The 20,145-nt window shown below is 40.6% G+C and overlaps 1 protein-coding gene across 1 annotated transcript in view; it reads left to right on the plus strand.

Moving 5' to 3' along the window:
* The window catches only part of clmpa (CXADR like membrane protein a), a 132,076-nt gene extending 124,717 nt beyond the window's left edge, over window positions 1-7,359 (plus strand). The window contains exon 7 of the mRNA XM_074672978.1: window positions 1,023-7,359. Coding sequence (XP_074529079.1) covers window positions 1,023-1,395 — 373 coding nt within the window. The 3' untranslated portion in view covers window positions 1,396-7,359. The remainder of the gene's footprint in view (window positions 1-1,022) is intronic.
* The last annotated feature ends 12,786 nt before the right edge of the window (window positions 7,360-20,145 follow it).

The raw sequence follows: 20,145 nt of genomic DNA on the forward strand, positions 1-20,145 counted from the left end.
CAGGTGCGCCTGCGCTTGCGCCTGGTCTACGAAATTAGAGCCCAAAATCTCACTACCCCCGACATGTCAGTGAGTGGGATAGATCAAACAACTTCAGCTGATGAACACAAGTCCTGCACACCACCAGCAAGCGGCGAACAGATAAACCTATCAAACAGCCAGTGGCAGAAAAACAGAAGTCACGCAAACCAGCAGCACACAAGGATCACCATGGCAAAAAACTTTGCATATCTGAAATAAAAACAACACAAAAAGCTGTTAGCAATTATTTTTGTTGCTGCTACAGCTAATGTTATGTTACTACTGTAGGCCAACTCAAATGAAGGAGGGAAAGATTGTTTTACATATAATCCGCACGTTTCCCTCTTTTCACAACAGTTAAACTGTTTCCTTTTAACAAGTAGTTTAGAGAAATGCTGTCTCGCAAAAGTTCAATATTTTCACCATCACTTTAGTTATGAATTTTTACTTATAGCCTTATGTACACTTACATACACGCGTGATCTAACACACATGAAATTAATAAGCAAGCAGTATATTCACTCTGAGAGTGATTCTGAATAAATGATTATTACCTTGATTTACAGGGCACCAAACGTGGCTTTGTGTTCTGATGTTCTGATGTGTAGCTAATGAAGCTCCTCACAAGAGATGTCACATCCAGCCGCCACCAGGGGGAGCTGCATCCCCACAGCACGAGTGCCCACAGACCTTGGCTAGAATGAAGAATTATTTATGATACTTACTTACGTTGCAGTCAAGTCAGCTAATTTGGATTCATCCTGTTGTAACCAATCAGATTCCAGCAAGAAGCTCAGGAATTTAGTGATGGAGTTCCAACATTTCCTTTAGTTTGAGCCAGAGGATGTGTCAGACGCTTTTTAATCCTGAAAACCTTCTCAGTGTGTATTCCTCTCACTGAAGCAGATCTAGAGCTCTCTTCAGAGTCTTTGGTTCCTGCTGGTAAACACAGATCTGATGAATCTCTGAGCCTCTTTAAATGAACCATGTGGTCTTTGCAGGGAGGATGCTGAGGCCCCCAAAGCCAAACTGATGAAGCCCAACTCCCTCTCCTCGTCACGCTCTGGCAGCTCTCGCTCTGGCACCTCCTCCACCCAGTCCATGGTGCACAACATGGGGCCCCGGGGCCCTCGACCCTGCATCCCTGCTGTGGCAGCCCTGAAGGAAAACTGCCAAGCCTCCTTTCCCCAGTCTCCACCTGGCTACAATCAGACTGTTCCCAAGACCCCCGAGCCCCGCTGCACCCCCACCTCCACCTCTACCTCCAACTCTAAGCCCAGCACCCCCCCTAAACTGAGTCCTGGGAACCTGACCCGCATGGGGGCCACTCCTGTCATGATCCCAGCCCAAACCAAGGCCTTCCAGACTGTGTAGGAGAAAGGGGGCGCATGGGAAGAGGCAGCCTCAGGAAAGGATAAAGACCCAGTTCTGTTGTTGAAATCAACGTCACAGGCCGCTGGAGACAGGCAGCAGCTCAACTCTCACTGAGTCTCTGCTTTCTACTAACACTATAGGAACAAGCTTTACCTGCCGGTGTTTAGAGACACACTGTCACCTGAACAACACCTGAACCAACACCTGAAGAGACGGGGTTGACACTGAGGTGGAGCAGGGACAAATCAAGCACGTCCACTAGCGTATCTTTTGAACCACCTGAGACACCTTCTTCCACGCAGTAGGACAGGTTTCAACACCCTGCACCTGTGACTGAGCTGGAGACTGTACAAACACAGGACAAACCGCTCTGATTGTATAAACACACCCATAGATACACACACATACATACACACCTGTGTCACATTGTAACAAACAGTATGTCTCTGCTTTCACATGAGCTCGTAGGTAGATGAGCTTCATCATGGTCTTCAGTCATCTTCAGTAGAGTTATTCTGAATTCAAACAGGAAGTGGTCGTCATGTTCACACCTGAGGATCTGAGGCTGTGTCCACTAACAGTGATTTTTGTGCTCAGTCACATCATTTACTGAAGCTTGGTGAGAAATGTTTGAGTGGATCTTCTCATCCAATCTTTTCTTTGCATAGCTGTCCTGTCCAGAAGCAGCTTTTGGTAGATCTCCCCTGAAGTTGAGTCAAGCCGGTCTTCTGGTGTATTGGAGAGCACTGAGAGCAGAAGTGGAGAAACAGAAGAACATTTTGTTGAAAGACAGTCAGCAGATTCAGCAGATTGAGCAATACAAGCACGACATGGTGGTCCACAACAATCGTAACAATGGTACCGTTGGACTGTTGAATGGGCTTGCGGGAAGCGGAGTGTGACGTCAGTGTTTCCACTGAAAACATCGGCTTACTGTTAACACGGCAACGGTCCTCACAGCTTTTCAGAAAAATTCCACTCTGGTGGCCGTTTTCAAAAGTTTGCGTAAAACAAGAGGCTGAAACACAACAATAATTTCGCATTTCCCCCTAAAACCATTGTCGTGTACGGCCCCTGAGTCGTACAACAAAACAAAAAAGAAAAACATGAACGGAACAACACACGTTCCCCCAAACTGAGTCAGTTAAACCAAACGGTTCTGATTTTTTTCATAAACCTTTACAATAAACAGGCTGTGTCCAGACCCCAAACACCTGAGTCTTCCTATGTGATCCAAGAACCTCCTTACACACTGATTATACTTCACCTCAGGATCCGGTCAAGGTTCCGTTTTGATCAGCCACCCTTGATCACCAGGGAGTCAGCCAGCAGTGGGTCAGTTAACTGGTCCACTTGTACAAAGCACTTACTACTTGTCTTTGTAGTGGTTTGGGGGAATGGAATGGGCTGGTTTTAATCCCAGCCCTGGTAAGAGTGGAATGTATCGACAGACTTAACTCTCCGACTCAGGAGACTCTGGTGGCGTACGTTGAAATACTTTATGTAGAGCTCAGTCAAGAAGAAATGACATTAATGGTGCACAGGAAAGAGAGTGGAGTGCAATGCCAGGTTTGATCTGTCAGACCCTCCATCTGCATGATAACCCCAGAGTTAGAGCTGAAGTTGGAGGCAAGTTAACCAGATATGGCTGTTCAGTGGGAACATTATTCATAAACTCTTACCTTGCATCAATGATTGACACAAGGATGCGTAGACGCAGCTCTGATCCAGCCTGGAGTCTGATAAACAGAATGGATCAGGTGCTTACCTTGGTTGTCTTTGTCTCGCTGAGAGAGAGAAATCGTTACAGTCAAGTGCTTCTGAAAACACCCTGTAACCTCAAGCTTGGCCCAACAGGCTTCACCGAGCAGAATGAGATGTTTGAAACATGCATACGTCTTCAGAACAACCGTCTCAAACTATTTCCAACTGAGCAGATGCTGAGGGCGTTTCTGCAGATCTCTGAAAATGCTGAACTGCTCCGGTTTGAAGTAAAAAAACAGATGAAAGCAGCTCAAAACACACTGTTAGTCAACACGGTGGAGGACTCAGAGTGTGACGGGTAATTATAGAGTGTGAAGATCATTTTACAGATAGTTACAGGGCTGAGAAAGTGCCACATAATGATGGTTTACATGTCTTTACTTTCTTCTATCCCACTTTTGTTTCATTGTGTCATGAAAGACTGTATGAATGTGAGGCTTCTCTCCTTTTTCGACTTCAAATCAGATTTATTTCTGCACCTCAGATCAGATGTAATGATCCCTCTGTCTGCTTTTAGTCACAGCATGCTCACTCTAATGATCAAACAGACACAGAGCTACAAACCTGCTCCACTCCTCCCTCACAGGAAGCTTCGCACTGACAGTCTGCTCCTGTAGGTGTGAGGAGATAAACCAGCCTGCACACTCTCACACACAGCAGCCGCGCACCTCAGGGTGTCAGATCTGCACCTGCACGGCTAAACGTCTGAGTTAGCACTCATTAATGAGCAACTTCACATCATACTCTCTGAATAAATCTGTCTAGTTTGCAATGACGGAGAAGAGATAAATTTAACACAGAGCCAGAGGAGATGAGAAAACAGCAGCACCCACTTCGGATATTAAGATAAAGCAATCCAGGAAGCAATAAAAGCTCTGAAATGTTACAACTATAAAAGATAAATAGATGAACATCTGTGTAACAAGGAGAGAGCTTCTGAAGTTGATAGTAACTGTCGTGTTTTATACCAGTGGAGCTCAGGTGTGTGGGATGCTGTGTCTGATCGACCCAAAGCTGATGTACCGTCAACACAAGTGGACCTTCCCCATTTCCAAAGGTCATCATCTGACCTCAGCTGCAAATCAGCGAGCGTGCTCACATCACGACAGAGATTACACTTCCCTTCCAAAAAATAGTCCCCACCTGGATTTAACCAAGCAAGTTAGAAAGAGCCTCCCTTTTGCAACAGCTAAGCTTCCTATTTCTAGAACAACCATGTCAGAAGATTTATCCCATCGTCATGGAAAGGATGACCTGTTTCAGGAGGGTCAAACTATCAGCCTGCATCAAGATAGAAAATAACCAAGGATTGCTGAAACTAATAAAATCACCACCATCATCTTCTGTTCTCTTGGATGACCTTGGTCCTAGGAAACGTTTGGTGAAATCAACAGCATAACTGACAGTTATGTTTGATAGTGAAAGTAGGAGTATTTCTGTACCCAAATGCAAAGGGATTCCAAGGGATTGTGACTTAACAGCTGTTAAGTCCATGGAAAACCACTGATCAGTGAGGCTAATCAGAACAAATGCCTCACTTTGCTCAGGAGCACAAAGGTTGGACTGTGGAGAATTTAAGAAGACTGTGTGGTTTGTTAAGTCCAGATATCTGTTCCTGAGTGATGGAAGGATCAGGGTAAGGAGAGAAGTGATCCATACATCATGCCAAACGCCTGCAATGTTCTGATCCAGGGTTGCTGCAGTTGGAAAGGTTGAAGATCAGGGACATTATGAGCCCAAAGAATGAGGTCAACTGTCTACCTAAACATTCTGAATGGCCAGGGCCTGTGTGCACGTCCAGTCATTACACAAACAGGACCATTATTACCTGTTTATACTCAACGTTAAATACACATCAAGATACAGACACTGCCTTCTGTCTGTGCTCTCGTCCATATTTCTGTACATTTCCATTAAGCTAACGGATATAAGCTAAATAGAGCAGTACCACCAGAGGCAGTGTAGGGGGCAGTGTTGCTGTTACCACTCGATATGTGGCTTAAGTGAGGCACGAACAAGAAATTACAAAGGTGGAACTTTGTGATAAAAACTTTGTGAGTTGGTTAGAAAGTTCTCCCAACATTTTTTTATTTGACGCAAAAGGTAAGTTAGCGATACCTCCTTGCCAGTCTTCGCCTCAACAGTCGCCATTTTGTTTTCGAGTTTCTTGTTGTTTAAAACTTTTGACTTTTGACTCCCCCCTGGTGGATGTATTGGTTTACAGCAATGACAAAGTAAAGGGCACATGGACATATGTGAGCAGGGACAGTTACATTGTTTGAAAATGACATTCTCATATGTAAAGGGAGGATAAATGGGTCTTCAGTCAGAACAAGCGGTTATGGTAAGACCCATTTGGCCATTGCGTTAGCCGCATACAGGACAAACAGCGAACAGCAAATGAGGATAAAGGGAAAGTTTGGCAAAGTACTTCAAACAGGGTAAATGCATGTGGCGTTTCCAAGACCAAAGTCAAGAATCTAAAGAAATAGCACGATGTCCACCTTCTGTAAAGCAGATGAACAGGTAATAATCCTGCCATTAGCACCTTTGATGATGGGGTCCATAAAACCATAGCCCTGTTGGGGCAATAATCTGGTTCATGTAAACCCCAAACTGATTTTCATTTTATTTTTACACTATTGTTACAAACGATCCGTTTTCATCGCTGATGTCTGAACGTGCACATAGAACCAGGTCTTTCCATGAATGAAGTTTTTCTTCCTTGGTGGCACAGGTGTATCATAAGAGGACAGCGCCAGGATTCATCGTACTCACCTTGTGAGTGAGTGGTTCAGGGAGCATGAGACATCATTTTCACACATGGATCGGCCATCACAGAGTCCAGAACTCAGGCCAGGTCAAAGTCTTTGGGATGCACTGGAGAGAAGTTTGCACAGCTGTCCAACTCTCCCATCATCAGCACAAGATCTTGGCGGTAAAATATTACAACTCAGGCAAATGTGTGCAGTGCTTAAAGCTAAAGATGGTTCAACAAAATATTACAGCCCAACTTGTTTGTTTTTGGATGGGCAGTGGTTTTGGAGAAGGCTCCGTATGTGTGTTTGGTCTGGACTGGTTCTGTCCTTCCTGTTGCAACATTGTTCTGTTTTTGCACGTGACGCTGATGTGTTTCCCTGTTGTATCTGCACAGTGTCTCATGAATGTTGTCAAAGCTGTCTATGTTAATGTCTAGTTTGAACTGATTGAAAAAGTTGGCTCTTATCCTGTTAGTTACCAAAACCAGAAGTCACACAGTCAGAGGATTCATCCTTGAGCTCCCTGATCCTAGAGATGAACAGGAACTTGGTGAACTGACAGTACCACACTCAGGGTATCCCACTCACAGTCATCTTTAATAGTCACTGGTTAATCCCCCACAATCCACTTAAGATCAGATGTTGTCATCTTGTGGCTCAGAGCGAGGATTCTTTTCTCTTGGCTCGTTTTGTTCTTAAGGTATTATCAAGATAAGAAGACACCCCCTAACTCTTAACCCACCGCTGTGATTGTGTCGTGATCACGGTGTTAGCTTTGACACACGTTTACTGTGCTGTAACACAGAAACATACATGAACAGTGTCAAACACACAGGGAGTCAGTGCAGCGGCCTTCATTTCAGCGTTTCTTTCTCTTTTTGTTCATCTTGTCCACGTCGTCCCTGTCATGGTGTCTCCTCAGCTGTCGCCCACACATCGCACTGTCTGAAGAGATATCTGTGGTGAAACCCCCGGTAAAGCTAAGGAATGATGATTATATGCATGTTACAGATACTATCTATTGGGAGAATTTTGTTCTTTATTGCCTCAAAGCTTATATTACACAGAACTATACTTCTATAGATTAAATATAAAGGTCATATATAAATCAAGATGTTAAGTCATTAGTTTTTTATATTTTGTTTCGTTTTGATTCTAATCTGTTAATAATGTGCATTAAATACAAAGTACTTTGTACTCTCTGTGTCTTCTTCATGTAAATATGAAAAACTTCAAAGTACGGCAACAACACGGTGCCAAGAGAGGCTGGAAGTTTTCTCTCCCCCTGATCTCAGTGCAATGCTTCTATTTTGAAGAAAGGTGTGACTATAGCTCCTGCTTGAGTGATCAATGTATATTTGTACAGAATATGAGTAATATGTTTTTTTCTTTGCCCTTTTTTTAAAACATAAATTTGGATGGAGAAACACACAGAGCTGCTGTGGTTATTCTGATACACGCTGAGCTGCTTCTTCACACACAAACACAGACTGGATGAAATCAATACAAAAGGTGTTTTTCAACCACAGGAACTGGGTCATTTAGTTCTGGAATTATTGGTCCACCCATTGAAACAACCATGGGATCCAGGGACTTTAAGGGCGGGGCCTGCAAGCTGAACATTTCTGATTGGTGGAGCAGCCACAGTGTTTTTATTCCCCCCTCCCTTCATCTACAATAAGATGAACCCCAGCTGTGATGGACTTGGTTTAGTACCTCCTGAACTGAGGTCTTCTTTGAGCCTGATGGTGTGGATGTGTCTCTGTCAGCTCCTGGTGTTCCAGTTTAAAGAGCCCTGTAAACTGGAGACCTTCAGCTGAACGTGTCAGTGGAGATCCAGTTTACAACTGCTGTTCAAACACAGAGGAAGTCCTCAGGAACACATCCTAGTTTATTTTAAGATATGTCATAATATCCTTATCTAAGTAAGCATTTAATGATGATCTGAACACACTTGAAAAGGATGCTGAAGGTCAACAGTCAACAGGGTCACTCATTAAGCTGAAACATCGGTCCATCTCTGCTGTCTTCACTCTGTAAATGGAAGAGATTGACTGGCTTTTGCAGAGTCGTAGCCATTCTAAAAATGCTTTCAAGTGCTGATTCGACCAATCAATGCAGTGAAATAAAGTACAATCAAGACCAGCACAGGTTGGATATTCTCCATGCTAACAGGCTAACTGAAGTGCCATATATAGCAATGGCTTCCTTGCATGCAGGTATTAACACTTGCTTATTTGGAATACTAGCAATAGCCTGGTTGCACAAATGCCGTGTAGACACCAATAACCCTTTAAAAAAAAGGGAGTATACTCATATTCTGTTTTTTTTAAACCCCCCAAAATACCCCCAGGATACTCCTTTTCTAACCTGATTATTTGGTCATGTATACACCTATCAGGATATCCCCATCCAAAGGAACATTAATTTGTGTTCTGCCGCTTTGATCGGGATACCATGTAAACAGGAATAACCCTGTTTGCTCACGGATGTAAAAAAGTTATTCAGAAGGTTCCAGAAACCAGAATACTGACCTTAACTGGAATATTGTCTGCATGTTAACATAGCCAATACCTTCTCTTTCTCTGTTGTCATCTCTGCTAAATGGCCTTCACCTGTGGGTACGTTTACATGCAGCTTAAGAAATCGGACTTTGAGCTTAATCATCGTGAGATCAGACTATTAAGTTGCATGTAAAGAGCTTAGTCAGATTGAGAAGAGACACACCTAGATAATGTTTGAAATCAGACTGTAGTAGGACTCGACAGGTCTCGGTACACCTCAGCATTCGGCTGGGAGAGGAAGTAGATGACCACGATAAATGGGGTTGCTGCGCTCATTCAGTCTATGGCTCCAGCACGCTTAACAAACACCATGGCACATACATCCATAAAAACACAAGGGGCTACAGCTGCATTGTTGTTATGATGTTGCTTCCTCTTTAGGCAAACCAAAAAATATTACACACCAGCTCTGCTTATCAAAAAAAAAGAGATGTTATTTGCCAAAAGTGCAATTCTCTTTTCTGCATGTATACACAAACTTGACGATCTAGCTATGGCCTTAGCTGGACTGCTGCGTGCAACTTACTGATTGTCTGACTGCTTGTTTTGTGTCGTCCTACTGCCCTCTGCTTGTCTGGTGGTGTAGTGCAGTTACTTTTATATTTCTCTATATATAGCACTGGACTGATTTTTATAATCTCCATTGGCCTTGGTAAATAACAACAGGCAAGAGGAACCATTAAGTTCCTGGAATTGTGGTTCCACAAGAAGACAGTTCTATGGCAAATAAATAAAACACAACAGGTAGTTTTTAATGCACCACTTCATACAGCTTAAAAGCAGAGCTGTTACTCTTTCAAGATGGTCATGGCCTGGCAAGCCTAAGACTAAATCTAAAACTTAATCCTGGATAAATACCAGCTGAGGTTAGCTAGTGACACATTTAGCTAGTTAATTAGCTTAGGCTTTGATGGTTCACCCTGCGCGAGACTTTTTTCCCTAGGATGAAATCGGGAAATCCACGCCCCCAACCCATGTGACTGGTTCCTGTAGCATCTCTTCTTCTACTATGTAATCCTGCTGATTTGACATCGAAGTGCATTACATGCACCACCATCGGTCTCCGAGGGAAATGAGGCGCCTCGCAGGTAGTTTACATTTACCTATCAGAATGATATATAAAATCAGAACAAGAAGAAATGCGCAGATTTTGAATATTTTCCTGTTGCAATGGCTATCTTTTGTCAGCATTGCAAGAGGCCAGGAGGCGAAGACTCGAAAAGTCCGCTTTTGGAGATTAGAAATTATGTTAAAGTAGAATATTCTGCACTTAATTATGTTCGGTAACAGCATCATCTGTATGCTATTTTGCATCTAGTGGAAATGCGCGCCTACCTTCCAAAGCTAATGCAGTTTTTCTTCAAAACATTTCGGCTACATATGGTTCTGACTGATGGAGTGTTGGTGGTCCAACTTCAAGGAAGCCATGTAGTATCCTATTAACTGAAGATCTATGCATTATTATCTAGTTATACAATTTGGGTAAGTAGTTATGGTGGTGATAATTGTGATGATGAAGTGTAGTGTGAAGGACACTTTTAATGAGATGAAATGCAGCTCAAAGTGCTTCAGAGTTTAACAGAAAAAAAGGAAATGATTAACCAAGCCTATTTTTTTTAAATGAAAAGTAAAAGCATCAAACAAAAAAAGCGTCAAAGATTAATAACATTTAAAATTTCACACTGTTATACAATTATCGCATATTAAATTTCAATTCAAGAACTAAACACTTTCAACACAGCATGATGGGAACGGCAATGTAATTGCAGTGAAAATTTAAAGACCATTCGAGCATTCGAGGTAGAAGCGTGTGGAAGTGAGAGACTTTGCAGAAATCAATCACATTGGGTTGGGGGCGTGGATTTCCCGATTTCATCCTAGGAAAAATAAACTTGCTCACCCTGCCCTCCTTTACAGTCCTGTTTACATGGGAACATAATCAACAGTAAACTTTTGACTCTTATTGGCTGATCATTTACATAGAAACATTGTTCTGGGTGACAGAAACAAACTTCAGAGTCAGGTTTTTGGAAACACAGCCCCTTCAGTTACTGTGTCAAAGGATGATCTGTGTGCCCTCTGCAAAAAGTATCACAGGTGACAAGAACCAAACCAAGTAACTATTTTTTTTGGTTTAACTTATTCTAAAGGAAAAATTTGGATACCAGATACAGACTTTCAGAAACCAACTTGAAATGGCAAGACAAACAGGCAGAGGACCAAAGGACGCAATAATTATCAATACACAGGGCAATGTAACACAGGTGGAAACAATAAGGGCGAGGATAACAATCACAAAGGCTGGAAACACATGAGAGACGTTTTCCTGAAACAAAAGGAGACACAGTACTACAAAACCAAACAGAAGACAAGACTGAACAAAAAAGTGAGTCTAACATAAATGATGAGGATATGACGACATGGCCTCGCAGCCTGATTGGAACTATTTAACAGGTCACAGAAGTTATGGTTGAGTTAAAAAAAGCTTTAACCCTGTAGTGTCTGACCCATAAAAAAAAGAAAAAAAAAGTATATTTTATTAGAAGCAGAGATATTTATTAACCCTTTTATCAAAAAATGCAATAAAATCTTATCTGTGATGTATTTCTTCATATCACATTTGATAAATAGGGCTGTATTTTCAAGTAAATATGTATTGTTTTAATGCAGAAAATACACATTTTAAAAAATGAGTACCTATTTAGATGTTATTTATATTGCAACTTCTTGAATTAAGCAAGTATTTTAATGAAAAAAGTGTGTGGATGATTTTATGAGATCAGCCATTTTTTTATTTTTAATTTTTAAAGTTTTACACTATTTTTATACACAAAGTTACAGTGTCAGCTGGTTGGTTTTGCAGGCACTCCAAGTTTCAGATGTTTCAGTGTTGTAAGGGGTCAGAAGCACAAAACACATCAGATGTGTTTGGTGTTAATGGGTTTTGCCATCATCCATCAAGTCTTTGGTATGAACCCCAAACTAGGTTTGATTCAGTCCTCTTCAAACTAAAGCCTGGTCTGACCCTTATCTGTCTTAGTAAGAGTTTTGCTAACAGAGCTTCATACAGGAAGGAAAGAGATGACACCATGAGCATTAGTTCAACCCTCTGTGCTCCTTTGGTTTCTGAATCACACACCAACAAGTGGACTCAGGTAAATGTTGGAGGACAAACTTGGGTTTACCCGTTTTAACACTGCAGAGGTGAGGTGATGGTGCTGAGTCTTTCAACCAACAGCATCTATGAAAAAGACAAAGCCTGTGCTCTAGATCAAACTCAGAGATCGATTTAAATTCATCCAAACTGGACAAGATGATATACACAAAATAAGAACACAGAGAGATTCACAGATTACAAGACACAGTACAAACCTATACGACAGGTAATACAGGGTCTATGTGTAACCGGGTGCACACCTGTTTGAGGAATAAAACAGCTGTTCAGGTTCTCTGTAGATCCCTTCAGAGAAAATAGAGGAGTCTGAGTCAGTATGGACTAACTCTCCTTAAAGCCTGTTTTCTTCTATTTCAGCCCTTCACTCATTATTGTGACTCATGAACAACCAGTACTATCCATTTTAAAGCCAATGCTGCCCTCCAGTGATGAGGGGCTGCTATAACAAGAGACAAAGGAGAGTCTTTGCATTATGGTCAAAACTGTCATTTAGAGTACAGAGAAAGAGCCACAGATAAAACTGTTAAAAGTAATAATAATAATAATAATAATGATAATAATAATAATAATAATAATAATAATAATAATAATAATAATAATAATAATAATAATAATAATAAGATAAATTAAAAAAAAAAAAAAAAAAAAAAAAAACATTCAAAGCAGTCTGCAGTCTTTGCAGATTCCTGGATGTCACCAAAAATAAGATGTATGCAGTGAGGCATGCAAAAGATTTATTAAAGATTTCCTAAAACCATACAGACAACTTCACAAAGGAAACAAAGAGAACCTGGATCTCCTTCCTACACAGACTCATTCCCTCCAAGGTGAGTCAGTTTGAGCCCCATTTGGGGGGAAGCTAAATGTCACACACACGTTGCACATCTGCAGCTTCAACACAAGTACCAACATGATTCCCAAGCCCCTAAACCTCACAAAACAGCGTGCATAAAGAAAACAAAATACCAATAGCAACCTTGTTTTATTTACCCAGGAATCAAGTTTGTTGAAAACAGAACAGTGATTTAGTAACAGGTGACATTTGTTTATTTCTCAGACTGTGGTGTGAACAAATGTCTGCAGAGACTCTGATCACACTTTATCACTTTAACACATCTGCTAAGCAAAACAATGTTGAATGATTAGTAGTGGAGGGACTTGATTAAAAAAAATTATCGAATTAATTATGCCATTTGTAATTAATTAATCGTAATTAATCACATTTTAATCACATCAATATTTAACATCAGAAGCAACATTTTTCAATTCAAACAGATTTTGGTAGAAGACTAAATCATTGAATATTCTCATACGCAAGTTTAAACAACAAAATCCTGTTTATTTTGTTCAGAAGATGTTTTTTTGAGGACACTACTTTCAAGTACATTCATCAGCAGTTATGTGGTAAATAGTGCTGTCAGGAGGTTAAAAAAATAATCTTATTAATTACAGGATTTGTAATTAATTGATCTAATTAATCACATTTTAATCTTATATCTGTTTATAATAAAGAATTTGAAATCTAAGGCATTACAAAATCATACTGCATGACTAATGAGTGAATGAATTAGTCGAATGAATACACGAAAAAGAGAAGATTTGTAAATCCTTTTTTTTTTCAACTGGACAATATTAATTAAAATGTCCGTGTTTCCTGCCATTGACATCCGATTACTGTTTATTGCGTTTATAGAAGTAAACTATATTTTTCAGCGGAGAGAGGCGGGGTCTGGTGGAGCTTGTCAATCAAACTCCTGCTCGTAAACTACTGTGGGTGACAGCGGTGCGCTCTTTAGACGAGAGCTCAGCATGGATATGAGGAGAAATGTGAGATGACAGAGACACAGAGAGACGCTGCAAGTCAGAAAAGTTCAGGCAGCTCACGCTCCAACTGAGGATGTGTTGCTGTAGCTTAGAGAGAAAAAGCGGCGCCATCGTGAGAAAAGACGACGGAGATCATGGAGAGGAGCAAGGGATGGAGCGCCTGAGATGAATGCGATCAAAAAAGTTTGATTTGTCTATTTTTTGGACCAAGAGAGACATAAAAGAAGAGAGTCCACTCTTCTTAAGTAACTTTGGTGTTTATATAGTCATAGAAAACAAGATTATTTGGGTCTTAAAAGATCATTCAAGATGCTCTGAAAATAGCTAATGAGTTAATCTTGTGTTGATTTTTATAATGCGTTAATGTGCGGTGTAATTAATTAATCTAATTAACGAGTTAAAGTCACAGCCCTAATGATTAGCAATAAAAACTTAAGCACAGAAACAAGAACTGCCAATGTTTGATTTTGATACTTGAGAAAACACATCTCTGAGTATTTGTTTACAGAGTCAGGTCTTTAAATGAAATCATTTAGGAGCTTCTCTCTTCTTCGGTGGGGCCAGACTCTTTTCTTCGTCCAGGGAGGCTGAACAGAGAACCACACTCCCAACCCCTCAACTCCAAAACCCCAAAGTATAAAAGTAGACCTGCAAAGAGGAGATCAATGAATACAGCTTATCTTAAAGAAATGCTCCTTCATTTATCCCCCATAAGGTTTTCAACATCTCTGAGAACAGAAAACATCCAATCAGAGTGATTTGGATAACAAATGATGAATACTCAACCACAACCAGCGTGTGAGTACAGAGATAAACTGCTGCATCTTAACATCATGTTTATCTATTTATTGCATCATTAGTCCCTTTAGGAGAAGTTCCTCCGAGTCAACAGAATCAATTTGACATGATTTGAGATCAACCTTAGAGGATTTGATTTTCAGACCAAAGTGGACACTCCTGCCTTTTTTTTTCATCAAATAGGTAACTGAGTCAATAAATTTTTAAAAAACAAGAGAAAACATCATGTGTTAGAGTTAAACAATCTGGAGTTGTTAGCAAATGAAATGTCAAAGAGATGAATGACCCACCTGCTTGGACTTGGCCTCTCCGTATCGTAGCTCTGTGGCAAAGTGCTCACAGTTATGAGAAAGCAGAGAGTAGCGCAGTGTCCGACCCACCATCTCCAGGGTCTTTTTAACGACTTCTTCTGCTTTGTAAGGTTCACAATCATAATCCCAGAGGTTGTTGACTCTGCAATCGTCCTTTCCCATCACATCCCAGAGGCTCTCACGTTTCACCAGAGCTTCGCCATTGATCAGGTTTTGAAGAACACCATCACCCTGGTCTGTTAGTGTGAAATAAAAAAAAAAAGATGTGCAGGGAAGAAGTCAGGGTGAAGTCAGTACACAAAGAAAATGGACCAACTAATGAAGAAAATCTGAAGTAAATCTAGTCCCCTGGACTATTGTTTTACTTTTCTTTGACATTTCACGGGTAACTGGATGATGGGTTTGCCTCCAAAAGACTTCTTTTATTGGAGGCTGAGGAACAGCCATGGAGAAAGTCTGAGACACTTTGACTAAACAGCACACTTCACTCACTTGGACTAGTAAGACCGACGACTTCATCGTTCCCAACGTAGACAGCCCAGTGCCGATAGCACCAACGGAAAAACTCAATCAGGTCTCCAGGCTTTGCGTCATGAGTTCTTTCACAGCGGAATGCCCTCGCCTGCAACGTCATTGTAAATAAAAAGAATCTGACTAAATCTGACAAAGTAAAGTCAACAGTGATGAGCAATAATATTTGAAGTGAAAACATTTTTATACCCAAATATTTCTTATCTCAAATTTCAAATTATTCTTCTGCTCTATGTTATAACTTTAATCTGGTTTTGCATCCTCTAATTCATTTAACTCAAAGACGTTAAAAGTTGAGTTTGTGCAAAATGTAAAGAGCTCTGGCTTAGTACAAGTCTACAAGAAAAATTAAAAAATATATCTTTATTCCTTTACATATGAATATGTATATATATATATATATATATATATATATATATATATATATATATATATATATATATATATATATATATATATATATATTATTTTATTTTTTGTTTTGTTTTTTGTTTTCCAAAGCTACAAGGAACCACTGCAAAGGAGTCCAAGAGCCACGCGAGGCTCCAGAGCCACAGGTTGCAGACCATTGCCCTATAAAGTGTGTGCTAAAAGTGAAATTAATGTTTCAGACCCAAGTCATTTTTTTAAACCAGATCGTAAATAGACTTTTTAGTGTCACAAAGGTCTGTTTTTTTCCATACTTGCACAAAGACTTTGGTTTTTTAACCAGATGTTGCTCCTTTAGTTTAACCCCAATGAACATAGCTGCAGAACACTTTCCAAATAGTTTAATAAGCCCAAACAAAAAGTGAGCTAAGTTTACAATCATCTTGTTAAAGCTTCTGCCAATTTTTTCACAGTATTTGCTCACATGTCTTTCTCCTGGTTTGATATCCAACGGCTTTTCGACCCGCTGCTTTTTGGCCGGCACCGTCCACTGCTCAAACTGTGAAGGCTGTTAGGAGAGAGGAGGAAAACACAGATTAGATCATAATAAGGCGTCAGCATGCAACCCCAAAAGGTAGAACAGACAAACATCTTTATTAAAATAAGTGATGTTGTAGCCCTTTTGTTAGAGTACTTTTGTGGTTCCTCCAGGTTGTTTGCAGTATAACCATCTCTGCTGCTTTCAAAGCCAGCAGGTGGTTGTAGAGGCTACGGTTTCACAGCACACTATTTATTGCAACTGGAAAATCAAAATGTTTTAGAGCCTTTCTGTATTTTCCTTCCACATTTTCTGTTTTGCATTTTGAGCTGTAATAAATTGCTTTTGTACATTTTATTTCAAATTTGCTGCATTTAGTGTCAGCATTTCAACACATTTGCTTCAAGGAAATGCACCTTTTCTAGTTATTATTATTCTTTCCTTGTTTCTGCTGCCTACCCCAATTGTGTGCCTTCAAAGTGCTTCAAATGCTAATGAACGTGCAAGTGAAACGTGCCACAAAATTCAAATGTCACACACATCATCAAGGTCTAGCTTCTGATACGTTTCAGCTTAAAAATCTGCTACTGCAATAGTGCCACCTTCTGGAAATGCTTGGTACTGTGTTTCACAAACATTCTCCAATCTGTTCTGAATTTAACACACGTGATCATAGTCCCATTTTAGGGGGGTTTACACGACAGTGGTTGAAACACAAAGGTTTTGTTGCGTTTCAGCCTTGCGTTTACACTGAAAAAGGCGTTTTAGCCGCCCTAAAACGCAAACTTTTGAAAACGGCCTCCAGAGTAGGATCAATCTGAAACACTGTCGACACCGTTGCTGTGTGAACAGTCTGGCATGAGTGCATATAACACGACAACAGCATCGTTGTCACGATCGTCGCCGATTGCCGTGTTGTGCTTGTGCTGCTCAATCTGCTGAATTTGCAGACTGTCTTTCAACAAAATGTGCATCTGTCGTCAATACACCAGATGATCGGCCCAACTCTACTTCAGTGAAGATTTCCCAAAAGCAGCTTTTGGACAAGACAGTTTTAGCGCCGACTATAGGCCTGGCATGCTTACTGCAGTGTTTCCAGTACCTCGGCGTCTCTATCTTAACGCAGTTTTTTTCCCCTGCATTTTAGCGTTTTCAGATGAAACATTGTCGTGTTAACAGGGCCCTAGTCTCATATTGAATTTGATTTGGGGAATAGGAAAAGTGCCACAGATTGGACAAGTGTGATATTGAGCACCACAAACACTTTCAAACATACTTCAAATCATCCATATTATTTAATAATCTCTCCCCAAGCGGCAACCCCCGGTCTGAGAATATGAGACAATGCGGAAGTGCTGAAATCTGCTGTTTCTGGAGTGTTCGCTTGAGGCTGACTCCAGAAGTACTGGAAGTCACATACACACCAAGCAAAAAAAAAATTAACCTATTTACAGCCTGGTTCAAAAAACATCTCCTGTCTGAGTCGCTAATTTTACTACCGGCACCCACTGCGGGGGGGGGGTTTCTAACTTGGCCGTTCAGAGGATATTAAGATCGCGGGCTCCACCAATAAGAGGCACAGCTGAGGGTCACGTGACGGCCGGCGCCCTATGGCTGTAGGCGAAGCTCTTGCCACCACCAATATGGCCGCATTAGCCGATGTGCTTCATTTTCCGTTTCAGAAACAGACGGGTGACGTCGGCGAGACTACATCCATGTTTTATACAGTCTATGTCTCTCACTCACGTTACTGGAGTTTCTAAACCCACAGTCACAGTCATACCTGGTAGTCAACAGTCGCACTGCAGTCTATTCCATGTTTCATATAAACAATGTATGCTTGCTGTAGAGACCAGACCTCATGTATCTATGCAGCTTCTGGCAGAGGCAGATCTTGTTGCACATGCAGTGAATGTGACACGCCCCAACAGAGGCACATAAAGTGAGGGCTTGCTGGTTGCCGCTTTAATTTCTTTCTCTTTTTTTTCTTCTTTTCAAAACATTTTTAAATATTTCAAAAAAAAATTATATTGATCATAGTATTGTTTAGCTTTTTGAGCCCTCTGATCTTTGTCTGTAACTTTGTGAACAAAATGAAACATTTGAAGAGGAGGAAAATGAGCCTTTTGTTTAATCTCCAAAGAAGAATAAAAACACTTGAGGAAAAAATCTTGACACAGGCTGACATGCAGTTGCATCATAAAAACTATTGTATTCAGGTAAAAGTTACTTTTAAATAGCTGTCCAGCGCAGAGACCACTTTCTACCAGAAGGTGAAACACTCAGGAATGGTAACTTAATGGAAATACCAAAGAAATGGATTACCCACCTGATGGAACACCTGGTCCCCGTATCGCAGCTCTTTGGCGAATTGCTCAGAGTTGTAATCTGACCAGCAGTACTCCAGTTTCTGACCCACTCTCTTGCAGGCTTCTTTAACGATGACAGCTTTTTTGTGAGGTTTCTTCTTTTTATCCCACAGGTTGCTCACTCTGAATTGACTATCTCCAATCACATCCCAGATTTTCTCACGTGACACCTCTGCTTCACCGTTGACCAAAGATGGAATGGCACCATCGACATTTTCTTCTTTGAAATATAAGAGAGTGATGCAGAAAAGAAGAGGAAAGTCAGTATGAGGAGAAAAGAATCACCAATGAAGAGAATCTAAAGGAAGAACTTCTTAGCTTTTCCAAGCCGTCATCTGAGCTGTTATTTCACATTTGCATCACACAAGTCACTGGATGACACTTTCTGACTGTGTCTGCAGAGATTAGTCTACATGATCCATCCACATCCAGTGCTTTAAACAAGCTGTTATGTGATCCATAAACACAGTCAGGTATATATGCATTGTGATGCTGTGGAAATTATGACTTCAGGAAAAAAGTGTTTGTTTTGATTTTGAAAAGGCAAAAGTTAAAGTTATTTAGTCAATGTAGCTGATTAAGATTTTCAAAATCTGACCACAGATTATACTAAAAACCTGAATCCCTTGTATTTCTCAAGAAATTCATATTGTGTTTAATGCTGATAAAAATTCATAGAGAACGTCTAAGACTCACTGGGGCCAAGGAAACTGACAACTTCATCATCCCCGATGTAAACCACCCAGTGCTGATACCCCTTACAGTAAATCTTGATCAGGTCTCCAGGTTTTGCCTTATGCTCCTGCTTTTGTGCCTAAAAATAAAACAAAAAGTTTAACTTTTAATAAAATGTCCGTCTATACAGCGCATGCCAGCTTTGTAAAAGACTAAAAGTGTTTCTAAAAGTGCAAAATGTTACAGGTACTGAACTTCAGGCCTCCTCTGATACACCTAATCTTTATAGCGACAAAAGTTCCAGCTGCAGGAAACTTACCTGTGCAGACATGTTTTCAGTTCCTCGTCCCTCTGGTGAGATAAGAGTGACCTGCAGCTCTTCACTTCATTTATATATCAGCCGTTTCAACCAGTCTGTAAGATATGGAAACCTGTCAAGCCAATCCTTGGCTTTGGTCTGCTCATGCGTAAAAATTATCCAAAAAAAAACTGTCACGGACCTGTCACCTGAACTCTTGGGAAGCCTGCCACTTTTTTTTCCCTCTTTAATAGAGAGTAAAGCGTGGGTGGATGTTAGCAGCAGTTCGAGGTTTCATGTGAGTTTTTTGGCAAAAGTTTCCATCACTGTTAATCACATTATTGGTATATCAATGTTAATTCATCCCGTCCATTAATGCCAGCTGAGTCCTGGAGCCTGTGGAAGAGGAAGCTGACTGACCAAGCTGTCGTCTCTGATGGACATTTTTCTTCTAGTTGACACATATTATATTATTCTATTTATATATTCTTGAATTTTTGCACTATATACCTTATTTTACTTAATTGTTTTGCTGCTGTGATTCTGGGGATTAGCAAAGTACATTGTATTGTATTCAGCTGCCACGCAATCAAAACAGTGCTCAGACTTACAGCACATGCACAGTGTGAAGAATTGACATAGTTTGACAGTCATGTCTTGGTTCTCAGATTCATATTCATAACGAAAAAGCACATCGGCAAAAGCACAATCTGTATTTGTAGTTTTGTGAAGTTGTAACTTCATAAGTTGTATTCTCAAAGAGAAAATACATAAC

The sequence above is a fragment of the Halichoeres trimaculatus genome, unplaced genomic scaffold (assembly GCF_033239565.1).
Source record: "Halichoeres trimaculatus isolate MK-OKI-2021-1 unplaced genomic scaffold, fHalTri1.1 fHalTri1_scaffold_6, whole genome shotgun sequence".
Taxonomy (NCBI): domain Eukaryota; kingdom Metazoa; phylum Chordata; class Actinopteri; order Labriformes; family Labridae; genus Halichoeres; species Halichoeres trimaculatus.